The sequence below is a fragment of the Zea mays genome, chromosome 9 (assembly GCF_902167145.1).
Source record: "Zea mays cultivar B73 chromosome 9, Zm-B73-REFERENCE-NAM-5.0, whole genome shotgun sequence".
NCBI classification, from domain to species: domain Eukaryota; kingdom Viridiplantae; phylum Streptophyta; class Magnoliopsida; order Poales; family Poaceae; genus Zea; species Zea mays.
This window is the reverse complement of record NC_050104.1, coordinates 139906057-139924665: the sequence shown is the minus strand read 5'-3', so window position 1 is coordinate 139924665 and position 18609 is coordinate 139906057. Positions and strand designations below refer to the sequence as shown.

The following is an 18609-nucleotide window of genomic DNA, read 5'->3' as shown; positions in this document are numbered from 1 at the left end:
CCGGACGCCTTCCTCTCCTGCATGTAACCTTACCACAATGGCCCTCAGCCACCGCTCCCACCCTTGCTAGTGGCCTCCACCACTTGTTGTGCATCGCTCGTGGCTGCTGCCTTCGGTCGTGCAAGTTTGCTTGCACACCGCCCTGGCCATCTTTGGGCCCCACAACCACCCCGTCGATTCTGATTGTGTCACTTGTCTATTTACTTATTGTGATTACTATCTTCATGGGTTCTCCACTCTCTTGCAATATTACTCCTAAGTTTAATACACATCTTAAAGGAGCAATCAAGAGAAGAGTTCTCTCTCTATCTATTTTCTCATTCTAACTTGGTTTTAGTTTTCACTAACACTTATTACAAACCAAGTTTGTGTTGTTTAGAGTTGATTTTTGCAGGATCACCTATTCACCACTTCTCTAGGTGCTCTTAGGAGGGTATATCGGGAGTTCAAGGCTTCCAATGTTACAGGAAGCCCCAGTTGCCCTCCTGCACTACGTCCAACCAACACCAGGTGTGCGCATGCATGTGGGCATGTTGCCCCACCAGCTACATGCACGGTTTCTATTTTTATGGTAGATCCGATAATTATAACATGTTGTATGTGTTTTCATTGCATGCGGGCAAATTTTGTATGATATTTTCGTTTTCGCCGCATTTGCGTTAAAAATAGATGACAAGTATCACACAAAATATAAATCCATATAGAAAATTGCATAAAAATCTACACCATGCATCATAATTGATAAAAAGTTCTAATACGGGCCCAACCCCCCAACCTCGCTGAAACTAGATGCGCTTTTATGGCAGGTGCAATTTTGTGGCAAAAATTATGGGCGGTTTGATCAGGCGCGCGTGTGAGATATGATTTTATGGAAGGGACACATTTTGTGGCCGGTACATTTTGTTGATTGGTTTCAGGTCTAAAAATTATGGTAGACGTAAAAATTGGCATGCGATACAATGGTGGATGGATCTTCGGGTTCTAGCATAAAAACCTTCAGTTTTTGGCATAAAAACCCTTAGTTCCGAGCGTAAATATCGAGCCAACATGAAAGATGTTGGTATTCATGATCGTAAAAATCCTTAAGTTTGAGTATGAAATAGTGTTAGATATAGTGTAAATGTTGATTCACTCCGAATCAACAATCCCCACATTCTTGCAGCCACCATAAATCAAGGGATTTGATTAGGAGAGTTAGTTATGTGAACGGATTAGGTAATTTGGTTTTTTCCTTGGGGTCATGGATACCATAAATCAAGGGATTCCTTTTTCACTATGCATACGAAAAATATGGCACACGATATACTGATGGATTCACTCTAGGTTCGATCATAAAAACCTTCGGTTTTTAGTGTAAAAACCCTCAGTTTTGATAACTTTCTGTGTTGTATTTATGATTTTAAAAATCCTCAAGTTTGAGTAAATAGTGCTAGATAAAAATATAAATATTGATTCACTTTCAACCAACACGGTCTTGAAAACATGTTCAAATAGGTAAGAAAAATACATAAAACTTTTCTACGACTAGCGTAAATTGTTGTATGTATCTAAATATAGTGATACAAGTAAACATTTCATTTATGGCTGCACTAGAGAAAGGACAATTTATATAAATTGTCAAACTTAACGTGGTAGTTTTTACTCTGAATACCGATTTGCAGGATAGTTTTTTATTGAATATTTTAAATGGATTTTTTACCTTATTGTGTATATAACGAAAATTTTAACGTGGCATACCATGTAGTGAAATTCTATATCCGTTACTCCTCTAAAGCCTGTTGCACCGAGCAGGAACAAAGGATAACATGTTGCCCACCAGGTCGTAAAGGACGTGGAGGTTCTGTTGCTGGTAGTTGCCGATGATGGTCGTCAGGCCATCTCCGGCGTTGATAGCAAGACAGGTGAAGCTGCCGCCTGCGTCCTCGAACTCAAACATGTAGTTCTCCCTCGGCAGGGCCAGCGTTGCGCCCTCAAAGTGCAACACCAGCTGTGGCACGTCGGGTTTAGCTCGCCGCGGCACCGAGAAGCAGAGCTGCGAGAGCGACGACGACGTGGCGTTGTCCACGGGCAGCCTCACCTGAGCAGTGAACGCGTCGTGCACAAGCTTGTACACGTCCTGGGGCAGCATTGTCATGCCGGTGCCAGAGTCGATGATCGTGCCGCCCGTCCCGTCCTGCTTCAACGCGAACGTTGACTCCGGAATCGGCAGCCTCGTCGAGCCGACGGTTATGCCCTTTAGTGACAGGTAGTATAGTTCCAGAGACGAGAAGTTCTGGACCAGAGGAGTGGACTGCACTACGCCGCCGGCGTCGCCGTAAAGGTTGGCCGGAAGGCCGAGCAGGATGGAGCTGGGCTCCGGCCGCGTTATGTCGGTGAAACAGTAGGAGAAGTTGTCCACTTTGAGCTGCGACGGCAGGGACAGCGCGCCGCGCCCGAAGCCGGCGATGCCGGTCTCGTTGGACTCGAAAATCCCGTTGTTGAAGAGACCGCAGCCGAAGGCCAGGTCGGGTACGGAGACCTGGCCGCCGGAGCCATCAGCGGCCGCGAACGTGAAGGTGTCGGCGTTGAGGTGGCCGGTGGTTATGGAGCTGTCGCCGTATGAGTAGACGTAGACACAGGTTTGGTTCCCCCAGCTGTGCTTGCCGCAAGACGACCAGGCGAGGTTGTCACACATGGGCTGGTTGCAGGGGAGCACGCCGAACGTGGAGGAGTTGGACAGGTCCAGGTATGGGAGCGCCTGGCTGAAGCAGGTGGTGGCGGGGCACGGCCGGCACTGCGTCCAGACGAGGTCGCTCCCGGTGTCGAGGATGAGCTGCGCGGGCTGCGGCGGTGTGCCGATGGCGAGGTGCACCAGGTACTCCGTGTCGGGGACGCCGTTGGCGTAAGGTCCCGGGTCTACGCGGGCGCTCCCCGAGGCCGAGAGCAGCCGCGCGGCGCGGGCCTTGCTGCGCGCGGCCATGCGGTGCAGCAGCTCCCGGCGGCTGAGGCTGAGGCCGCCGTCCGCGTGGTGGGCGTGCAGCTTCAGGGTTGCCGCGTCGCAGCAAGAAAAGGTCAGAGCGAGCAGCGGCAGTAATAAGAGAACAATATTTTCCAACAAGAGTTGTAGGAGAGCCATCTTCTGAAGCTGCTTCATTTGCACTAGCCGGCCCCCTCCCCCGACCCCGAGCACAAGTGTGTTATCTGCTGGTTTTTTGGAGCGGAGATGGAAGCTTTGTTTATAAAAGATTTTGTACTTGCACCATTTGAGCTGCGTTTTGCAACCTTATATAAGAGAAAAGAAATGGATATCGTCAACGATATACGTACAATTTTCCTTATTCCAATTTCCAGCCCACAGTAAGGTCTTTCACGCGCACAAATCCAGCTACCGTGTTGTTTACGTGTTCTTTCTGCTGTCGTCCGATATGCTCTGTCAAACAAATGTACGTCGTCGTGGAAAAGGAAAGGATAATAATAATAGAAGAGAAAGGCAGAACGCAGATCGTGACCATTCTTCCTACCACTTGGACAGAGGCAGAAATGGAGAGGAACAGGTCTAGGCTCGGGAGTGGGTGGAACCTTAATGCAGTGAAACATGGAAATTACCGATTGACAACGTGGAGTTATAGCTACCGGGTCATCTAATCTAATCTAAAGTAACATCTAATCTAATCTAAAGTAACATCAGTTTGCAAGGTTTGTCTCATTGCTGACTGCAGGCTGCAGCTGTGCAGCCATCCTTGGAACTACGGCACTTCAATGTGCACTAACAATCAATCTTGAGCAAATATTCTTATGCTGGTTACAGTTACAAAGTTGGAATTTACTTCGATTCAGGTCGATTTTCAAATGGCAGTTGGAATGGGTTTTTTTTTCCATTTCAAGCCAATTTTCAAATAGTAACGGTGATAACTGCAACTATGTTACCGAACCGGTGTACCTTTAGACTCATGAAAGACTACGGATGTTGCAGATGTTACAAAGCTACGCCACATTCTTTAGACTTGTACCTGCAGTTCATGGATCAGCGTGGTTACTTCAGTTGTGACAATAAAATCCGGTGCTGGTTATTCTGAAACAAAGACCTTGTCTCACTTGGAAACATATATTGCACTTCGTTTTTTCTCTGAAACTTTACATGTTCACACACAACACAAGAAACAATTATGGAGTTGGTAAATACTGTTGCTAAATTGATGTCCACAGATACAAATGAACACAGTAACATTTTAAAGAAAAAAAAGGCGTAGTAGTTGCTTTACCTTGGTCCGCTGTTGGCAGTAGAATTATGTTAGTTACAAGAAGGGTGTGTAAAGATGGTTCTAGTTCTAGACATCAGCGTGTGTGGTGAGCTGCCCGTTGGAAACCCGCAGTAGTTGTAAAATTGGCCCATATGGTCCATATCGCAGCATCAACCCTTGCTATATGTGCCTGTGAAGGGGTGTAGCATGTGCGCATGGAGGGACGTACCGAGAAGTGGTTCTGGGCATCTACTGTGTATATGATGAACGCCCATGGTGAACGCCCACATGATCTTTGCGGCAAATGAAAAGTTGTAGTTGGTGTGTTTATTTATTTGCATGTTCCTTTTCAACTCAATGCACGTGGATTGGATGGGTTTAAATCCAGAGCGATTCAAAATCTCTACTATTAGCAAGGCCTAAAAATTTAGAAAAGTAAAAATCATAATCCTTGTTTTTCAAACGTAGCATGGTGTGTTGTTCCGCTTTGACCATACAGTTCCCTTGCCTTGCATTTATGTATGAACAAACGTAGCAACTGAAACCTGACCCAAGTTATGCGTAGCCCCTGTAGAAATAAATATGACCACACAAATATTTGGTGCAGTATATATATGTTGTTACAGTGCAATTTCTTTTTCTCGAACACTCAGCTGCGAATAAAATTACAGTGTAAATCCTCAAATCCAAACTATATAGAGTGAATTCTCCTTTCCTGACAGAACTTTCGCTATAAATGACAAAGCTCCAACGATATCTCTATTGGATCCGCAAGACTATTATTTACCGTTTTCAATGTATAGATAAAGGAAAACAAAGCTAGATCATTGCCTAAGTACGCTGTTAGAGCTGAAGACGAAATTTTCCTCTCCTGCAATCGTCGAGGTAAGCCGTCCAGCTGCCCACCCGTTGTTTATAACTCTGTCTGCGTTCTTTGCTGGATCACCTATAACCCGACTACCCTCGACAACCTTGTCGAATTCTGGGAGGCCTTTCTCCTTTCGCTCCTTTCTCCTCCTCCTGTCCTCATTTCTTTCTTTCCTCAACCAGCTCTCCACAGTCCTCTGAAATGCAAACGCAAATCTGAATGGCCATGCGGTACTAAAGCATAATGTGAATGTCCATGATGTGCTAAAGCATACTGTTCTATATGGATGGACGATACTTACCATGAGAGATAACTGACTCATTTCTTTCACCTTTTCCAAAGGCACTGCTAATTGCAGTTTCCCATGAGCAATGTAAACCTTGAAATACAAAAACAATAATCATCTAAGTCCACAATTCCACAAGAAATACTTGAGCTTATAAACAACAAGATTCAATGGAGCTTACAATGTGTGTTGGCCAATCATCAAGACCATCAAAAATATGTGTGGCATAGATGATTGTTGCACCTCTTTCCTCACATTCCTTTTTAAGATACGATAACAGATTTGATCTTGCCAGAACATCAAGATCAACTGTGATCTCATCAAGAAGAAGAACCTGCATTGCATTTTTTTAATTATAGTGTGAATGATAGCATTATATCCTTTGAGACATGGAAAAGGAAAACAAACCTTGAATGACTTAAGAAGTCCCATGCAAATCTGGACACGTCTCCTCTGACCATCTGATGCCTTGTGCATGCGCCAGGTGAGGTCGATGTCTAAAATCTGAAACATGGTAGAATGGTAGTTGAACAAAACAAGCTTTCATTGCAAACCAAAGGCACAGTAGACTTTTGCGAAAGTTTACGTTTAATGAAGTCAATTCAAATTACCAACAACACATCATCTACAGAATTCAAGACTTGCAAACTAAAAGCCCTATGAAGAGCAAGGCTTGGAGATGGATGAATGCAGCGAGCCCTAACATTGAAAAGAAGAAAGAGAAAAACAAAATCCAATGTGTCAAGGCAAATGTATAAATAGGCATTTCGTTTTGCCGATCAAGACGCAATAAAGTGTAAGATCGAGTTTAGAATAGATAGTCGTACTATTAAGAGGGAAGTTCTAATTAGCAAACACGGTTATTGTCACACCCGGGTTTTAGGGATCCAAAGCCCGGGCGCGAACATAAACATCAGGTGTGCTGGGACCAAGTCTCACACATATGATGCATAGTGGCACAGGATCGAATGTCACATCTTTACTATATAACAGGAGTTCTATACAAAATAATTAGATAATTACATCATATGAGGAAACGATCCAGCAACCCAAAGTTGACTGGGAGACGACGACCTAGACCACTCAAGAACTCGTCACAGCATCCTTCATGCGCCTCATCCTGTGGTACCTGTTCTTGACCTGTGGGGGGGTGTGAGACAGCAAGAGTGAGCTCACATACGTTCATCGCTCAACAAGTTGTGGGGAATAATGTGCATGAACTCGCCAAAGGTGGGAGTTCACGTGAAGTGTAAGGCTTACCAAAGAGGATGGTTAGAGCTGAGCATTGCTTTTAAAGTTGGTCAAAATTTTATTAGCAATTACTAAGTATAAGTAAATACCAACCCAATTAAATTGTAGAACAAAAGTAACAACCTCACCTGCGATGCAATGCATATGATAAATTGAGTTTAAGTTCCATAATTTAATCATGTGAGGGTCCGAGCTGCTCATGACCGTGAGCACGGCTAGTATACCAGTTTTACACTCTGCAGAGGTGGCGCATCTTTACCCACAAGTCATGTTACCCATCTGCCAAGCGATCGCGACTTCCCATACACCTCTACCGAGGAGGCGAGGCAGGGTAACACTACGAGGCCTTTACAAAGTTCCACTAGCTTCAGAAAACCCGCTACAGTTTATAGGAAGCTCCAATGCAGGAATCCCTTGCAGGACCGCCATCGCAGCAAAATCCTCCCGAGGGCCTCCCTACACTGACCACTCCCCTACTGCCCTTGCCCCTTTCGGGTAAGGTAGTCCTCCACTAGCTTTCCTAATTAATCAGCCAAGGGCGTCCCATTAAACCCTTGTGGTAGCACTGTTTTCCCGGGTGGTCGCTCCATGTTCCAATTAACATAATGATCTTATCATGAACGATAAATAACAATGGATAACAAAAGTATAATCATGAGTAATGAATCTTCATACCCAAAACCACATAAAGCACTAGCAAGTACTACCCAAAAAGTTCAGTGGTAACAAGGTATAAAGATAATCAAACTAGGGTAACCTATTGGGTCCCATCAAAATTAACCTATGCAGATCATTATGATTAATTAGAACATGAGTGGGTAAAAAGAAGTGATCAAGGGCACAACTTGCCTGAGACTTGAGATTCCAGGTACCAACTTGCTCTTCAGATGACACGTGTCCTCACTGCTAAACGTAGCAATACAGATAAACATGGTATAGGCAAAATGAACATCACATCAAACATAAGATCAAACTGCATAATAATAAACTATGCGTTGCTACGAGACTAACGCAACTCGAACGGATCAAATCGGAGTTAAAACGGAGGAGTTATGAATTTCCTAAGGTTTTATGGATTTGATATAAGATTAGTTAGGAAATAAATTTTTAAAGTGGCTTTCATGACGAATAAGTGGCACTAATTGATAAACCATAATATTATAAAATTATAGAAATTGGGATGGGTCAATTCGGAGTTCATATGAATTTTCTATGATTTATACAAGTTCTAGCATTTATTTTTGCATTAAAAAGTATTTTCCAAATGAATTTATTTGATTTTCTTGTTATCTGGACCAAGCGCATCATTACCAGAGAGTCCAGGGGCTAAACCATAAGTTTTACGCAGACACAGAACTCCCCTGAGTGGACTGCGGGTTTATTTATACTAAAGACGGGGGCTCTTTTGAAAAATAAACACCGCAAAGGGTCATCGGGTGTTTCAGTCCGCCCGATCCACAATCTACGGCCCCGATTATATCTAACATAGATCGAACCGGTACGCGCTGCTGACCGCAAGATCTAAAACCTACGGCCAGATCATTCCCGATGGTTTACGGTGTAATCTATATCGATCATCGCCATATCGACGGTGCGGATTCAACTGAGCAGAGGGGTATCCAACGTTTAATCCAAACCGTCGATCTCCGGGATCACAGCACCCACGCGAATACGCGATCCCCCACCCCCGACACGACGGCATAGTACCCATGGCGGCGCACCTCGCCGGAGCTGGCAATCCGGGACCCTGGGGCCTAATCCCCAAATCGAATAGGTGGTACGCGCGATTGGGAACACAACGAGCACGGTGAGGGTCACTAACCGAGGAATCGGGACTCACAGACCATCGTCCACGACGCAGCGCGAGTTGGCGGCACCTGAGCATCGCACGGTGGTTCTTCGCCGGCGAACTCACTGCCCCGCACCCCCGTGCTCCCGTGTAGAGGACTTGCGCGGCCTGCGGACCAAGATCCACACGGACGTAGAGGAGACCGTGGATACGGATCCGCCGACGAGGAAGAGCCGAGCGCCGTCAGTGGCGGCCGACGCGGAGGATGAGACGAGGACGGGCCGGGCTTTTATACACCGGAGGGGTGAGCTGACGACCGAGATCCTCGGGAGACCCCAGGCACCGAACGGACCAAGCGAGCTCCATCTGAATTCCGCGTGTGCCGTTCGGCCGAGTCCGCGCGTATGAGAAACACGGCCGGGATCGTTCTTGCCGCGCGCAGAGTTCGGCGGATTTCTGTTTCCGCCCGACGCTGCGAACACAGAGAAGGAGTCCGACCAGTGGGATTCGGCCAACTCCGGGATCCACAGCGCAATTCGCGGCCAGACACAACCACCGAGGCGGCGGCTGCGGGTTCTGTTGCGCCCAGGGATTTACACGGCGGGGAAGACAATTCTGGTATCCAGGGCCCACCGGCAGTGACACAGTGTCGAGTCCAGGTGCGCAGAGGCTGCAAGTGGGGCAGGCATGTCGGTGCGAGTAGATCCCGCCTGGGGGAGGGATGAGCTGACAGCAGGGACCCACGCGACAGTGTGAGACGCGAGGGTGTAAACGGGCCGGCCAGCGCGAAGGGAATAAAAAGAAGATGGGCCGGTTCTGTAGGTTTCAGCCCATGTGCTAGTTTTTCTTTTTATTTTACTTTTCCTTTTTCTGATTTATATTTTTCCCATCTCTTTTGAATTCAAATTTCACACTTAAATATTTTGGTGAATTCTTCTTAGATTGAAAGTATAATTTGAACATAATGGTCTTACTTTTATTTATAATATATTTCTTGTCATATTTTTATTTTATTTTCTCACAATATGCACACAAAATAAAATCCAGCATGATGCATAATTTGGTGGCTTATATCTTTATTATTTATTTGTTGTTTGAATATGGTGTTCACATGTGATGATAAGTAAATTCAATACACACATAAAATATAGGAAATGACTTTTCTCCTTTTTTATATATATTACAAACTGGGTGTTACAGTTATCTAGAGCCAATAGATGTTTAATCTACATGCCTTTGCATTTAGGCCTAACTGACACGGCAGTAATCAAGAAAAAATGGTTCTAATTAGCTTTCTTAAATAGTACGCCCTTTATAGGAAGACACTTGCGCATAGTTATTAAGGCGACGCTTAGGCGACACTGTCACCTAAGCGATAAAGCGGTCTGCCAAGGCAAGGTGTCTGCCTCGCGTTACCTGGCACCTAAGGCGAGTGGGAGAGAGAGCTCTGTCTGCTGGCGCCCACGCTAGGGAGGGAAAAGTGGTCGTGAGGGGGCGCTGGAGCGGCAGCATCGGCGGGGAGAGGGGGCATCGGCGGCGGTCGGCAACCTAGAAGGCGTGCGGCACGTGGCCGGAGCAGATTAGTACCTGCTTGGACAGGCTAATAACTATCTAGCTAAAATTAGCGAAAATTAGCCCTTTTTGGCCAGCTAATGAGCTAACGGATAGAATGTGTCTGAAAAAAATAGCCCTGTTATTAGGCCCCACATGTTTGAATGGGCTAACGGCAATAGGTGAGGCTAATGGCTAATTTCCTTAGAATACATTTGGTAGTAAGGGATATTATAATCTCACACTACAATATGTATCAAAGAAGCATCTTTCCCCCAAGTCATGTACTCTACTTATACCGTCCAAGGGCTCAATGTAAAGCATCCATGCATTATAACGATCGCGTCCTACTTCATGGTATCACGACTTTAGGTATTTCCTGAACCTTAAGGCTCTCGTCGCCTCTAGGGACTAGGGAGATCAATCTTTGTCAGGGACCAGCCCTCGGTTTTGGCGGCTGATTTGATTGATTCACCACCTAGTGTTATCAAGCAGCAGCAAATCAGAGGAACACATACGATGGGCACTGCCAGGCTGTTGTGCCATCCCGTCAGGCTCACTTCCCACCCTGTGTTCTTCTACATCCTCCGCCTCTCCTCAAAGTCCCTCGATCATCTTCAATCTCCAGCATCATAGGCACCAGGCCACCACACCACCCTGCTTAGCTTCTGCAATGGCGTCGTCGTTTTGTGCCTTCCCAGGCAGCAATGACTTTGCTCATGGTCAAGCCATCACCACAGTCGCTATCGCTGGTCCTCATCATGCTCGATATAGGTCTTAGGCCGTCTGTGCCTACGGTTGCCACCTTCTGGATGCCAACGTTGTAGATGGATGACGTGTGAGCCCTTGTGGATACGTCCATCCACATGAGCTACTTGTCGGTTTCTACTCTTGTCGCAAAATCTGCATTGTGACGTCACGATGGCTGCGAGGGATGTTAGTCTTTACCTTTTTCCCCAGTTTGACCATCTGCCATGCTCCCATTATGACTTGGGGGGAAGGGAGGTATTTGGTAGTTAGGTACATTGGAATCTCGTATTGCCATATGTACCATGGAAATATCTTGCCCCCATGTCTTGTACTATATTTAAGGGCCTGTTTAGTTGGTGTTATGGTTTATAGTAGGAGGCCTAAACAGCCCTCTAGTCGGCCCATTATAGAGGGACATATAGATAAGGATTAGGAGGATCCTTAGATAAGGAGAATCTGTTTAGAGATCCTAATATTAAGGAGTCTGTTTTTTAAGGAGAGTCTGTTAGAGTTCCTAAGATTAAGGAGTCTGTTTAGAGTTGGACTATAAAGTCCAGGCGTCTGTAATCAATTGGGAAGCATTGATCAATCTAAGAAGTGATTGTTCCCTGCCTCACATGTGTTCCGCACCTCACCTAAGTTCCCAGCCGAGCGGCAGCACGGCGCCCCTTCGTTCCCGCTCGTCCAGCCAACTTGATACTCACTCCTATAATCTGCGCAGCTGAGGTGTTTCTACCAATTTGGTATCGGAGATGCCAGGATCCAACACCGACGACAGTGCAGCGTCCGCCACCCAGGCGTCGGAGTTGGCAGCGATCACCACCGCCCTTGCCGAAGTCCAGCGCCAACTAGGGGCCTTCGCAACGCAGATGTCCTCCATGTCCTCGCGCATTGCAGCAGTGGAGACTCCGCCTGCATCAGCGGCGCTGTCCCTTCCAGCAAGCTGCCCCTATGGCTTGCCCGGGTATGGAGGCATACCCCCCACCACGACGCCAACTGATGATGTGCCACCACCCACCACCACCCAGCTCCCAATCCATCTTCTACCATTGCCACATTCCCCTTCGCCCATCCCACATTATCCACCACCTACATTGCCATCTCTCAACACCATTCCCCATACTCCTACTGCAGGAGTTCCTCGCTTCCATCGCCTCGAATTTGCCCTATTTGACGGCAAGGAAGACCCCCTCCAGTGGCTCAATCGATGCGAACAATTCTTTGAAGGTCAGCGCACGCTGGAGGATGAGAAAGTCTGTCTCGCATCCTATCACATGACAGGAATTGCCCGGACATGGTACACCCAGCTGCAGCGCGACGAACCTTCCATGTCATGGGAACTCTTCAAGCAGCATTGCCAACTCTGCTTTGGGCCCCCATTACGCAGCAATCCTCTCGGCGAACTGGCATGCCTTCCATTCCGCACGACAGTGGATGACTACCAGGAGAGATTTTGGGACCTGCTAGCCCAAACAGCTCCACTGTCACAGGAGCAGAAGGTACATCTGTTTACGGCTGGACTTTCGGAGCGTATCAAGATCGACGTGGAACTCATGGCACCACGGGATATCAATCACGCCTTGAGTTTGGCGCGCGCATATGAACGGAGGTCACAAGTGCTCGATCACCAGCTGACATCAACCACCAACAAGACCATGTGTCAACCCCAGCGCCCGTCTGTACCAGTACCGGCACCTCAACCAGCGATTCCTGCAGCTCCCAGTACAGGACAGCAGCGAACATTCAAGAAGTTGACGCCTGCTGAGATGGCTGAGCGGCGTCGCCAGGGACTTTGTTATAATTGTGATGAACAGTATGTCCGTGGACATCGCTGCCCTAAATTGTTCTATCTTGAGGTCACGGACTATGAGGAAGATGAATCTATAGAGGCCGATTCAGTGCCAGGGGACCCAACACCAGTGATCTCCTTACATGCCCTCACGGGTATCCATTATGAGAGTACCTTGCAGCTGGAAGTACATATCATGGGGAAAGCTCTTACAGCCCTGTTGGACACAGGATCTACTCACAACTTCATCAACCAAGACACGGCACGCGCTCTGAAACTGGACTACCAGCCAAGCCCAGCCCTCCAGACATCTGTGGCCAATGGGGACAAAATCATGTGTTGTAAGCTCTCCAACAGCATCAGCTTGACTATCGGCCAGGAAGACTTTCTGATGGATGCTTACGCCATCCCAATTGATTCTTTCGACATCATTCTCGGGGTCAAATTCTTGCGCACTTTGGGGCCAACACTTTGGGACCTCGAGAACCTGTGCCTAGCTTTCTGGAGAAGGGGACAACGGATTGTGTGGAAAGGACTGGGATCAGATCGGAAGGCCATTAATGTGTACCCAGCAGTGAGAACAATTAGCACAGATATCACAACCACCAAACCGATGATGGATCGTCTGCTCCTGCAATTTCAGAAGGTGTTTGCTACGCCCAGTGACCTTCCTCCAGCAAGAAGGTGTGATCACAGGATCCACCTTTTGCCAGGAACAGCACCCGTTGCAGTTAGGCCATATAGGTACCCACAGCTTCAAAAGGATGAATTGGAGGCACAATGCACAACCATGTTACAACAGGGGATTATCCGCTACAGCACATCAACTTTTTCAGCTCCAGTACTCCTAGTGAAAAAGAGGGACAAATCATGGCGCTTCTGCATTGATTATAGAGCACTGAATGAGAAAACAGTCAAAGACAAATTCCCTATACCCGTGGTTGATGAGCTGCTAGATGAACTGCAAGGGGCACATTTCTTCACTAAATTGGACCTCCGATCCGGCTACCATCAAGTCCGTGTTCATCCAGAAGACGTACACAAAACAGCCTTCAGGACACACCATGGGCACTTTGAGTTTCTGGTTATGCCATTTGGTCTCTCAAATGCCCCAGCGACATTTCAGGCGTTGATGAATGAAGTACTGGGTCAGTTCCTTCGCCGGTTTGTCCTAGTATTCTTTGATGACATCCTCATCTATAGTGCCACATGGTCAGACCACCTCATACATGTCAAGGCTGTCCTACAGACCCTGCTGACCAACAATTTGTTTGTCAAACAGTCCAAATGCGAATTCGGTGCGACATCCGTTGCTTATTTAGGGCACATCATCTCAGCTAAAGGAGTGGCTATGGACAGCAACAAGGTGGAAGCAGTTACTTCTTGGCCGATCCCAAAGGCACCACGAGGACTGCGGGGATTTCTGGGATTGGCAGGCTACTACCGGAAATTTATCAAGGAATTTGGGTTAATCGCTGCACCGTTAACCAAACTCCTAAAGAAAGAAGGCTTTCAGTGGTCTCCAGAAGCCGACTCCGCCTTCCAAGCGCTCAAACGGGCACTCTCATCAGCACCAGTCCTGCAGCTTCCTGACTTTGAACGGACTTTCACTGTGGATTGTGATGCCTCGGGCTCGGGGTTTGGTGCTGTCCTACACCAAGATCACGGCCCAATAGCTTTTTTTTAGCCGGCCATTTGCAGCCCGACACATAAAATTGGCAGCATATGAGCGCGAGCTCATTGGGTTGGTACAGGCAATACGTCATTGGCGTCCTTATTTATGGGGCAGACGATTTGTGGTACGAACTGACCATTTCAGTCTCAAGTTCATACTAGATCAACGACTATCCACGGTACCACAACATCAGTGGATTAGTAAGTTGTTTGGCTTTGACTTCACAGTGGAATATCGGGCAGGACGACTCAACACAGTGGCTGATTCTTTATCTCGCAGGGACACAACTGAAAGTTCAGTCCATACCATATCAACCCCAACATTCCAGCTGTACCAAGAATTGCAGGCAGAATGTGCTAATAATGATGAGTGGAAACTCCTCCAGGCTCAGATTACAGAGGGATCCCTAGAGGCCCCATGGCAGATACGGGAAGGCTTGATACTGCATGGCCGCAGGGTGTTTATCCCAACATCATCCAAACTCATTCCCTCAATACTGGAGGCCACACACTCAGCAGGACATGGTGGAGTACAAAAGACGCTGCATCGATTAAGAGCTGATTTCTTCATTCACAAGGATAGGACACTGGTACAGGATTGGGTCAAATCATGTGCAATCTGTCAGAGGAACAAAACAGAGTCGCTGCATCCCGCAGGGCTCCTCCAACCGCTGGAAGTCCCAATACAAATATGGACAGACATCTCAATGGATTTCATTGAGGGTTTACCAAAGGTCCATGGTAAGTCTGTCATATTAACAGTGGTTGATCGGTTCTCTAAATATGCCCACTTTATTGCCCTCAGTCATCCTTACACAGCTGCGACTGTGGCACGAGCATTTTTTATTGACATAGTGCGGCTGCATGGGTTCCCAAGTTCCATAGTCAGCGATAGAGATCCAGTTTTCACCGGACATATCTGGAGGGATCTGTTCAAGCTAACAGGTGTCAAGTTAAGAATGAGTACTGCTTTTCACCCCCAAACTGATGGTCAGTCGGAAGCAGTCAACAAAACTATTGCCATGTATTTGAGGTGCATCACGGGAGACAGGCCAAGAGCTTGGGTGGACTGGCTTGCATGCGCGGAATACTGTTACAATACATCATACCACTCAGCATTGAAGACAACTCCTTTTCGTGTAGTATATGGCAGGGATCCACCACCTCTCATTCCATATAAGCAGGGGACAGCAGACACTCAAGTTGTGGATGATATGCTATGGGAAAGAGATATATTTCTAGGGGAAGTCAGAGATAGGCTGCTGCAAGCTCAAGAGCATGCCAAAAAGTTTTATGATGGCCGACACCGGGATCTCGAGTTCGATGTGGATGACTGGGTCTGGCTCCGTCTCCTCAATCGACAAGCTCAGTCACTGGTCGAACGACCCAAAGGGAAATTGGGACCGCGATATGCGGGACCATTTCGTATTCTTGAGCGCGTGGGCGCAGTAGCGTATCGTCTGGAGTTACCAGAAGGGGCACAAATTCATGATGTCTTTCACGTGGGACTCCTTAAGCCTTTCCGGGGTACCCCTCCTGTCCTGCCCCCAGACCTCCCACCTATGCAAAATGGCCGGCTTCTGCCATCGCCAGAGAAGATAATAAGAGCAAGGATGCAGCACGGACAATGGCAGGTGTTGGTGCACTGGAATGGTACTCAGTCAGTAGATGCAACATGGGAACCTCTACAACAGTTCAAGGCTTCATATCCGCAGTTTCAGCTCGAGGACGAGCTGTTCGTCGAGGGAGGGAGAAATGTTATGGTTTATAGTAGGAGGCCTAAACAGCCCTCTAGTCGGCCCATTATAGAGGGGCATATAGATAAGGATTAGGAGGATCCTTAGATAAGGAGAATCTGTTTAGAGATCCTAATATTAAGGAGTCTGTTTTTTAAGGAGAGTCTGTTAGAGTTCCTAAGATTAAGGAGTCTGTTTAGAGTTGGACTATAAAGTCCAGGCGTCTGTAATCAATTGGGAAGCATTGATCAATCTAAGAAGTGATTGTTCCCTACCTCACCTGTGTTCCGCACCTCACCTAAGTTCCCAGCCGAGCGGCAGCACGGCGCCCCTTCGTTCCCGCTCGTCCAGCCAACTTGATACTCACTCCTATAATCTGCGCAGCCGAGGTGTTTCTACCAGTTGGTGTCGTAGTTTATCACACTTAACCTTAGAAAAACTATGGGCTATGGCTGCTATAGAAAATTAGAAATTGTGGTAGCAAAACTGAAGCCAGACATGTGACAAGAAAATGAGTCTGACATGTGAAGAAAGTGTGGTGCGTCATATTTGTGGCAGCGAACCAAAGAAATACATTAAAAACTGTGGCCCGACTAGCCTGTAGTATGGCTAGTTGTGGTCATGAACCAAACAAGCCCTTATACAGCTCAAGGGTTCAACACAATACATTCAGGCATTATACCCAATTCTTCCTGCTTTCAAATTCTAGCCAAACACCCAATTAGCCCTTCTCTGTTAGCACATCCAAACAAGCCCGAATAATATTGTTTCCCGTTGGTGACGCCCAGTGAAAAAATGTGACCATATTCTGGCCCGAGAAAAAAGGGATTCCCAAAGGGGAAACATTTGTGGAAGCACTGGATCCAAAATAATAGAAAGGGAATCTCACAGCAAATAACCATTGTACATACTAAACATTTTAGACTGCATAAACATATAACCCATTGGAGAATGAGATGGTCAATAACTAGAATTAATATGTACTCCCTCCATCCCAAATTAAAATTTGTTTTACCTTTTTAATGAATTCATACAATAATTAATGTATGTGTTCCATATGTGTCTAGATTCATCATCATCTATTTGAATAGACATAAAAATCAAGAACTACAACGACTAATATTTTGGGATGGAGTACTATGATAAAACTGTGTGATCGATTAGCAATCTAGAAGTGCAGTTCCCTAAAAACTTGTATCTGAAAACGTACAGGCATGCTGCTCCATGAAAATAATGGGCACATGTCATGAAAATTTTGCAGGTTTTGAGAGTTAACCTGCCTTGATAAGCTCGTCTCTCCTCTTTGGATCAACACCAGCAATACCAAAAATCATCTTCTCTGCCGATATATCCATCTGAATGTTCACCTGGTAGCCAGCAAAGGCCACGTCGCGTCTCCACTGCACCACAGTTAACACAAATTAGATCCGACGGCAAAATTGGGCATGCTCATTACATTTCAGAGACCGAACAAAGGAACTCTCAGATCGCTGTCTCACCTCACCGCCGAGATAGGAGAGGTCGCCGGAGGAGGTGAGTGCCGTGTCGTGGAAGGCGGACCTTCCCAGGACCCGCACCATGCTCGGATCCACCATGTGCTTCCCGCCTAGTATCTTCAGTATCGTCGTCTTGCCTATCGCATGGGAAAACGAAGCCGCCGCCGCGCTAAATCAACACCGAGACACAACCGAGAGAAACGAAGCAGGTGGAGAGGCGGGTGACCTGCGCCGTTGGAGCCGAGGAGGAGGCATCGTTGGCCGGCGTCGAGGGAGAAGCAGACGTCCTCGATGAGCGGTGGCGCGCCGGGTGGCGGGCGGCCGTCGATGCCGGGGTAGGTGAAGGTGAGGTGGCTGATCTCAACCGTTGGCGCCATCGGAGCTGGGGCCGCTCGCCGCCGTGAGCCCGTGGCCGGAGGTTGGTCTGGTTGGTGGACAGACGAAGACGAAGCGTCGTAGCGGGCCAAGCGCGCGTGAAGGGTGGAAGCCCGACTTGCATCCAGTCCGCCGAGGCGTGGTAGTTGGGCCGCGTTTGGTGAATGGCCCTTTGCGAGACGTGGCTCCGTATTGAACAGAGGATAGCAGACGCCTACGTGACTGGACAGACCGACAGAGGAGTATGCTGCTGAACCATAGAGTAGAAAATAAGTTTCGGCTCCAAATCTCTAAAACCAATAGATTCTTCATTTTTTCCTCTCTATTTAACTATTTATTTAACTTTTTATAAAGATTACACTCTATACATAACATCTTAATTACTCCAATAGACTATCTATCTAGTTTTGCTAGTCAAGTGTATAGCTAGATTTAGCTAGTGAGAGAGCCAATTTGGCGAGTCAGATAGCTAGTCTGTTGAAGAGTTATTTTGCTATTGAGTAGTCAAAATTCGACTTGACGAGTTATTTAACTAGTCTCTTGAAGATGCTCTTAGCCTCTGTGTTGGATTCGTGTGGCAACCAGTTTACCGACTAATTTTAGTACATTGGCCTTCAAACCCACTGTTTGCTTATTAGCCATTTAACCTTGCTAATAGGTGATAATAGATGGTGTAAAGAGAAAAAATATCTATTAGCCAAGACTCAAACATATCCTGACGAATTGTTGCTAGCTAATTATTCGCCAGCCACGGGCAAACAATTAGTCGCGAGGATCCAAATAGAACCTTAGTTAAAAGGTTTAGAACGGATTAGCTAATGTAT

The 18609-nt window shown here is 46.9% G+C and overlaps 2 protein-coding genes across 2 annotated transcripts; both read right to left on the bottom strand.

The window, feature by feature from the left end:
• Positions 1-1242: 1242 nt before the first annotated feature.
• Positions 1243-3218, bottom strand: LOC103639193 (aspartic proteinase nepenthesin-1). Its single transcript, XM_008661976.2, has one exon. The coding sequence runs from the start codon at positions 3131-3133 to the stop codon at positions 1769-1771; it is 1365 nt and encodes a 454-aa protein (XP_008660198.1). The 5' UTR covers positions 3134-3218; the 3' UTR covers positions 1243-1768.
• Positions 3219-4773: 1555 nt separating this feature from the next.
• LOC100191337 (uncharacterized) lies at positions 4774-17866 on the bottom strand. Its single transcript, NM_001136771.1, has 7 exons — positions 17637-17866; positions 17414-17547; positions 17195-17314; positions 5783-5878; positions 5556-5708; positions 5390-5467; positions 4774-5284 (listed from the first exon to the last, which is right to left on the bottom strand). Exons 1-7 carry the CDS (start codon positions 17785-17787, stop codon positions 5045-5047), a joined length of 972 nt encoding a protein of 323 aa, NP_001130243.1. The 5' UTR covers positions 17788-17866; the 3' UTR covers positions 4774-5044.
• Positions 17867-18609: the final 743 nt, after the last annotated feature.

Bases quoted from the DNA above. Each gene is read 5' to 3' on its own strand.
- LOC100191337 (NM_001136771.1), bottom strand. From the start codon at position 17,787: ATGGCGCCAACGGTTGAGATCAGCCACCTCACCTTCACCTACCCCGGC. The intron at 17,315-17,413 runs GTGAGACAGCGA...ACTGTGGTGCAG, and splicing joins TCTCCTATCTCGGCGGTGAG to TGGAGACGCGACGTGGCCTT. The intron at 5,879-17,194 runs GCAGGTTAACTC...ACCATGTTTCAG, and splicing joins GGAGAGACGAGCTTATCAAG to ATTTTAGACATCGACCTCAC.
- LOC103639193 (XM_008661976.2), bottom strand. From the start codon at position 3,133: ATGAAGCAGCTTCAGAAGATGGCTCTCCTACAACTCTTGTTGGAAAAT.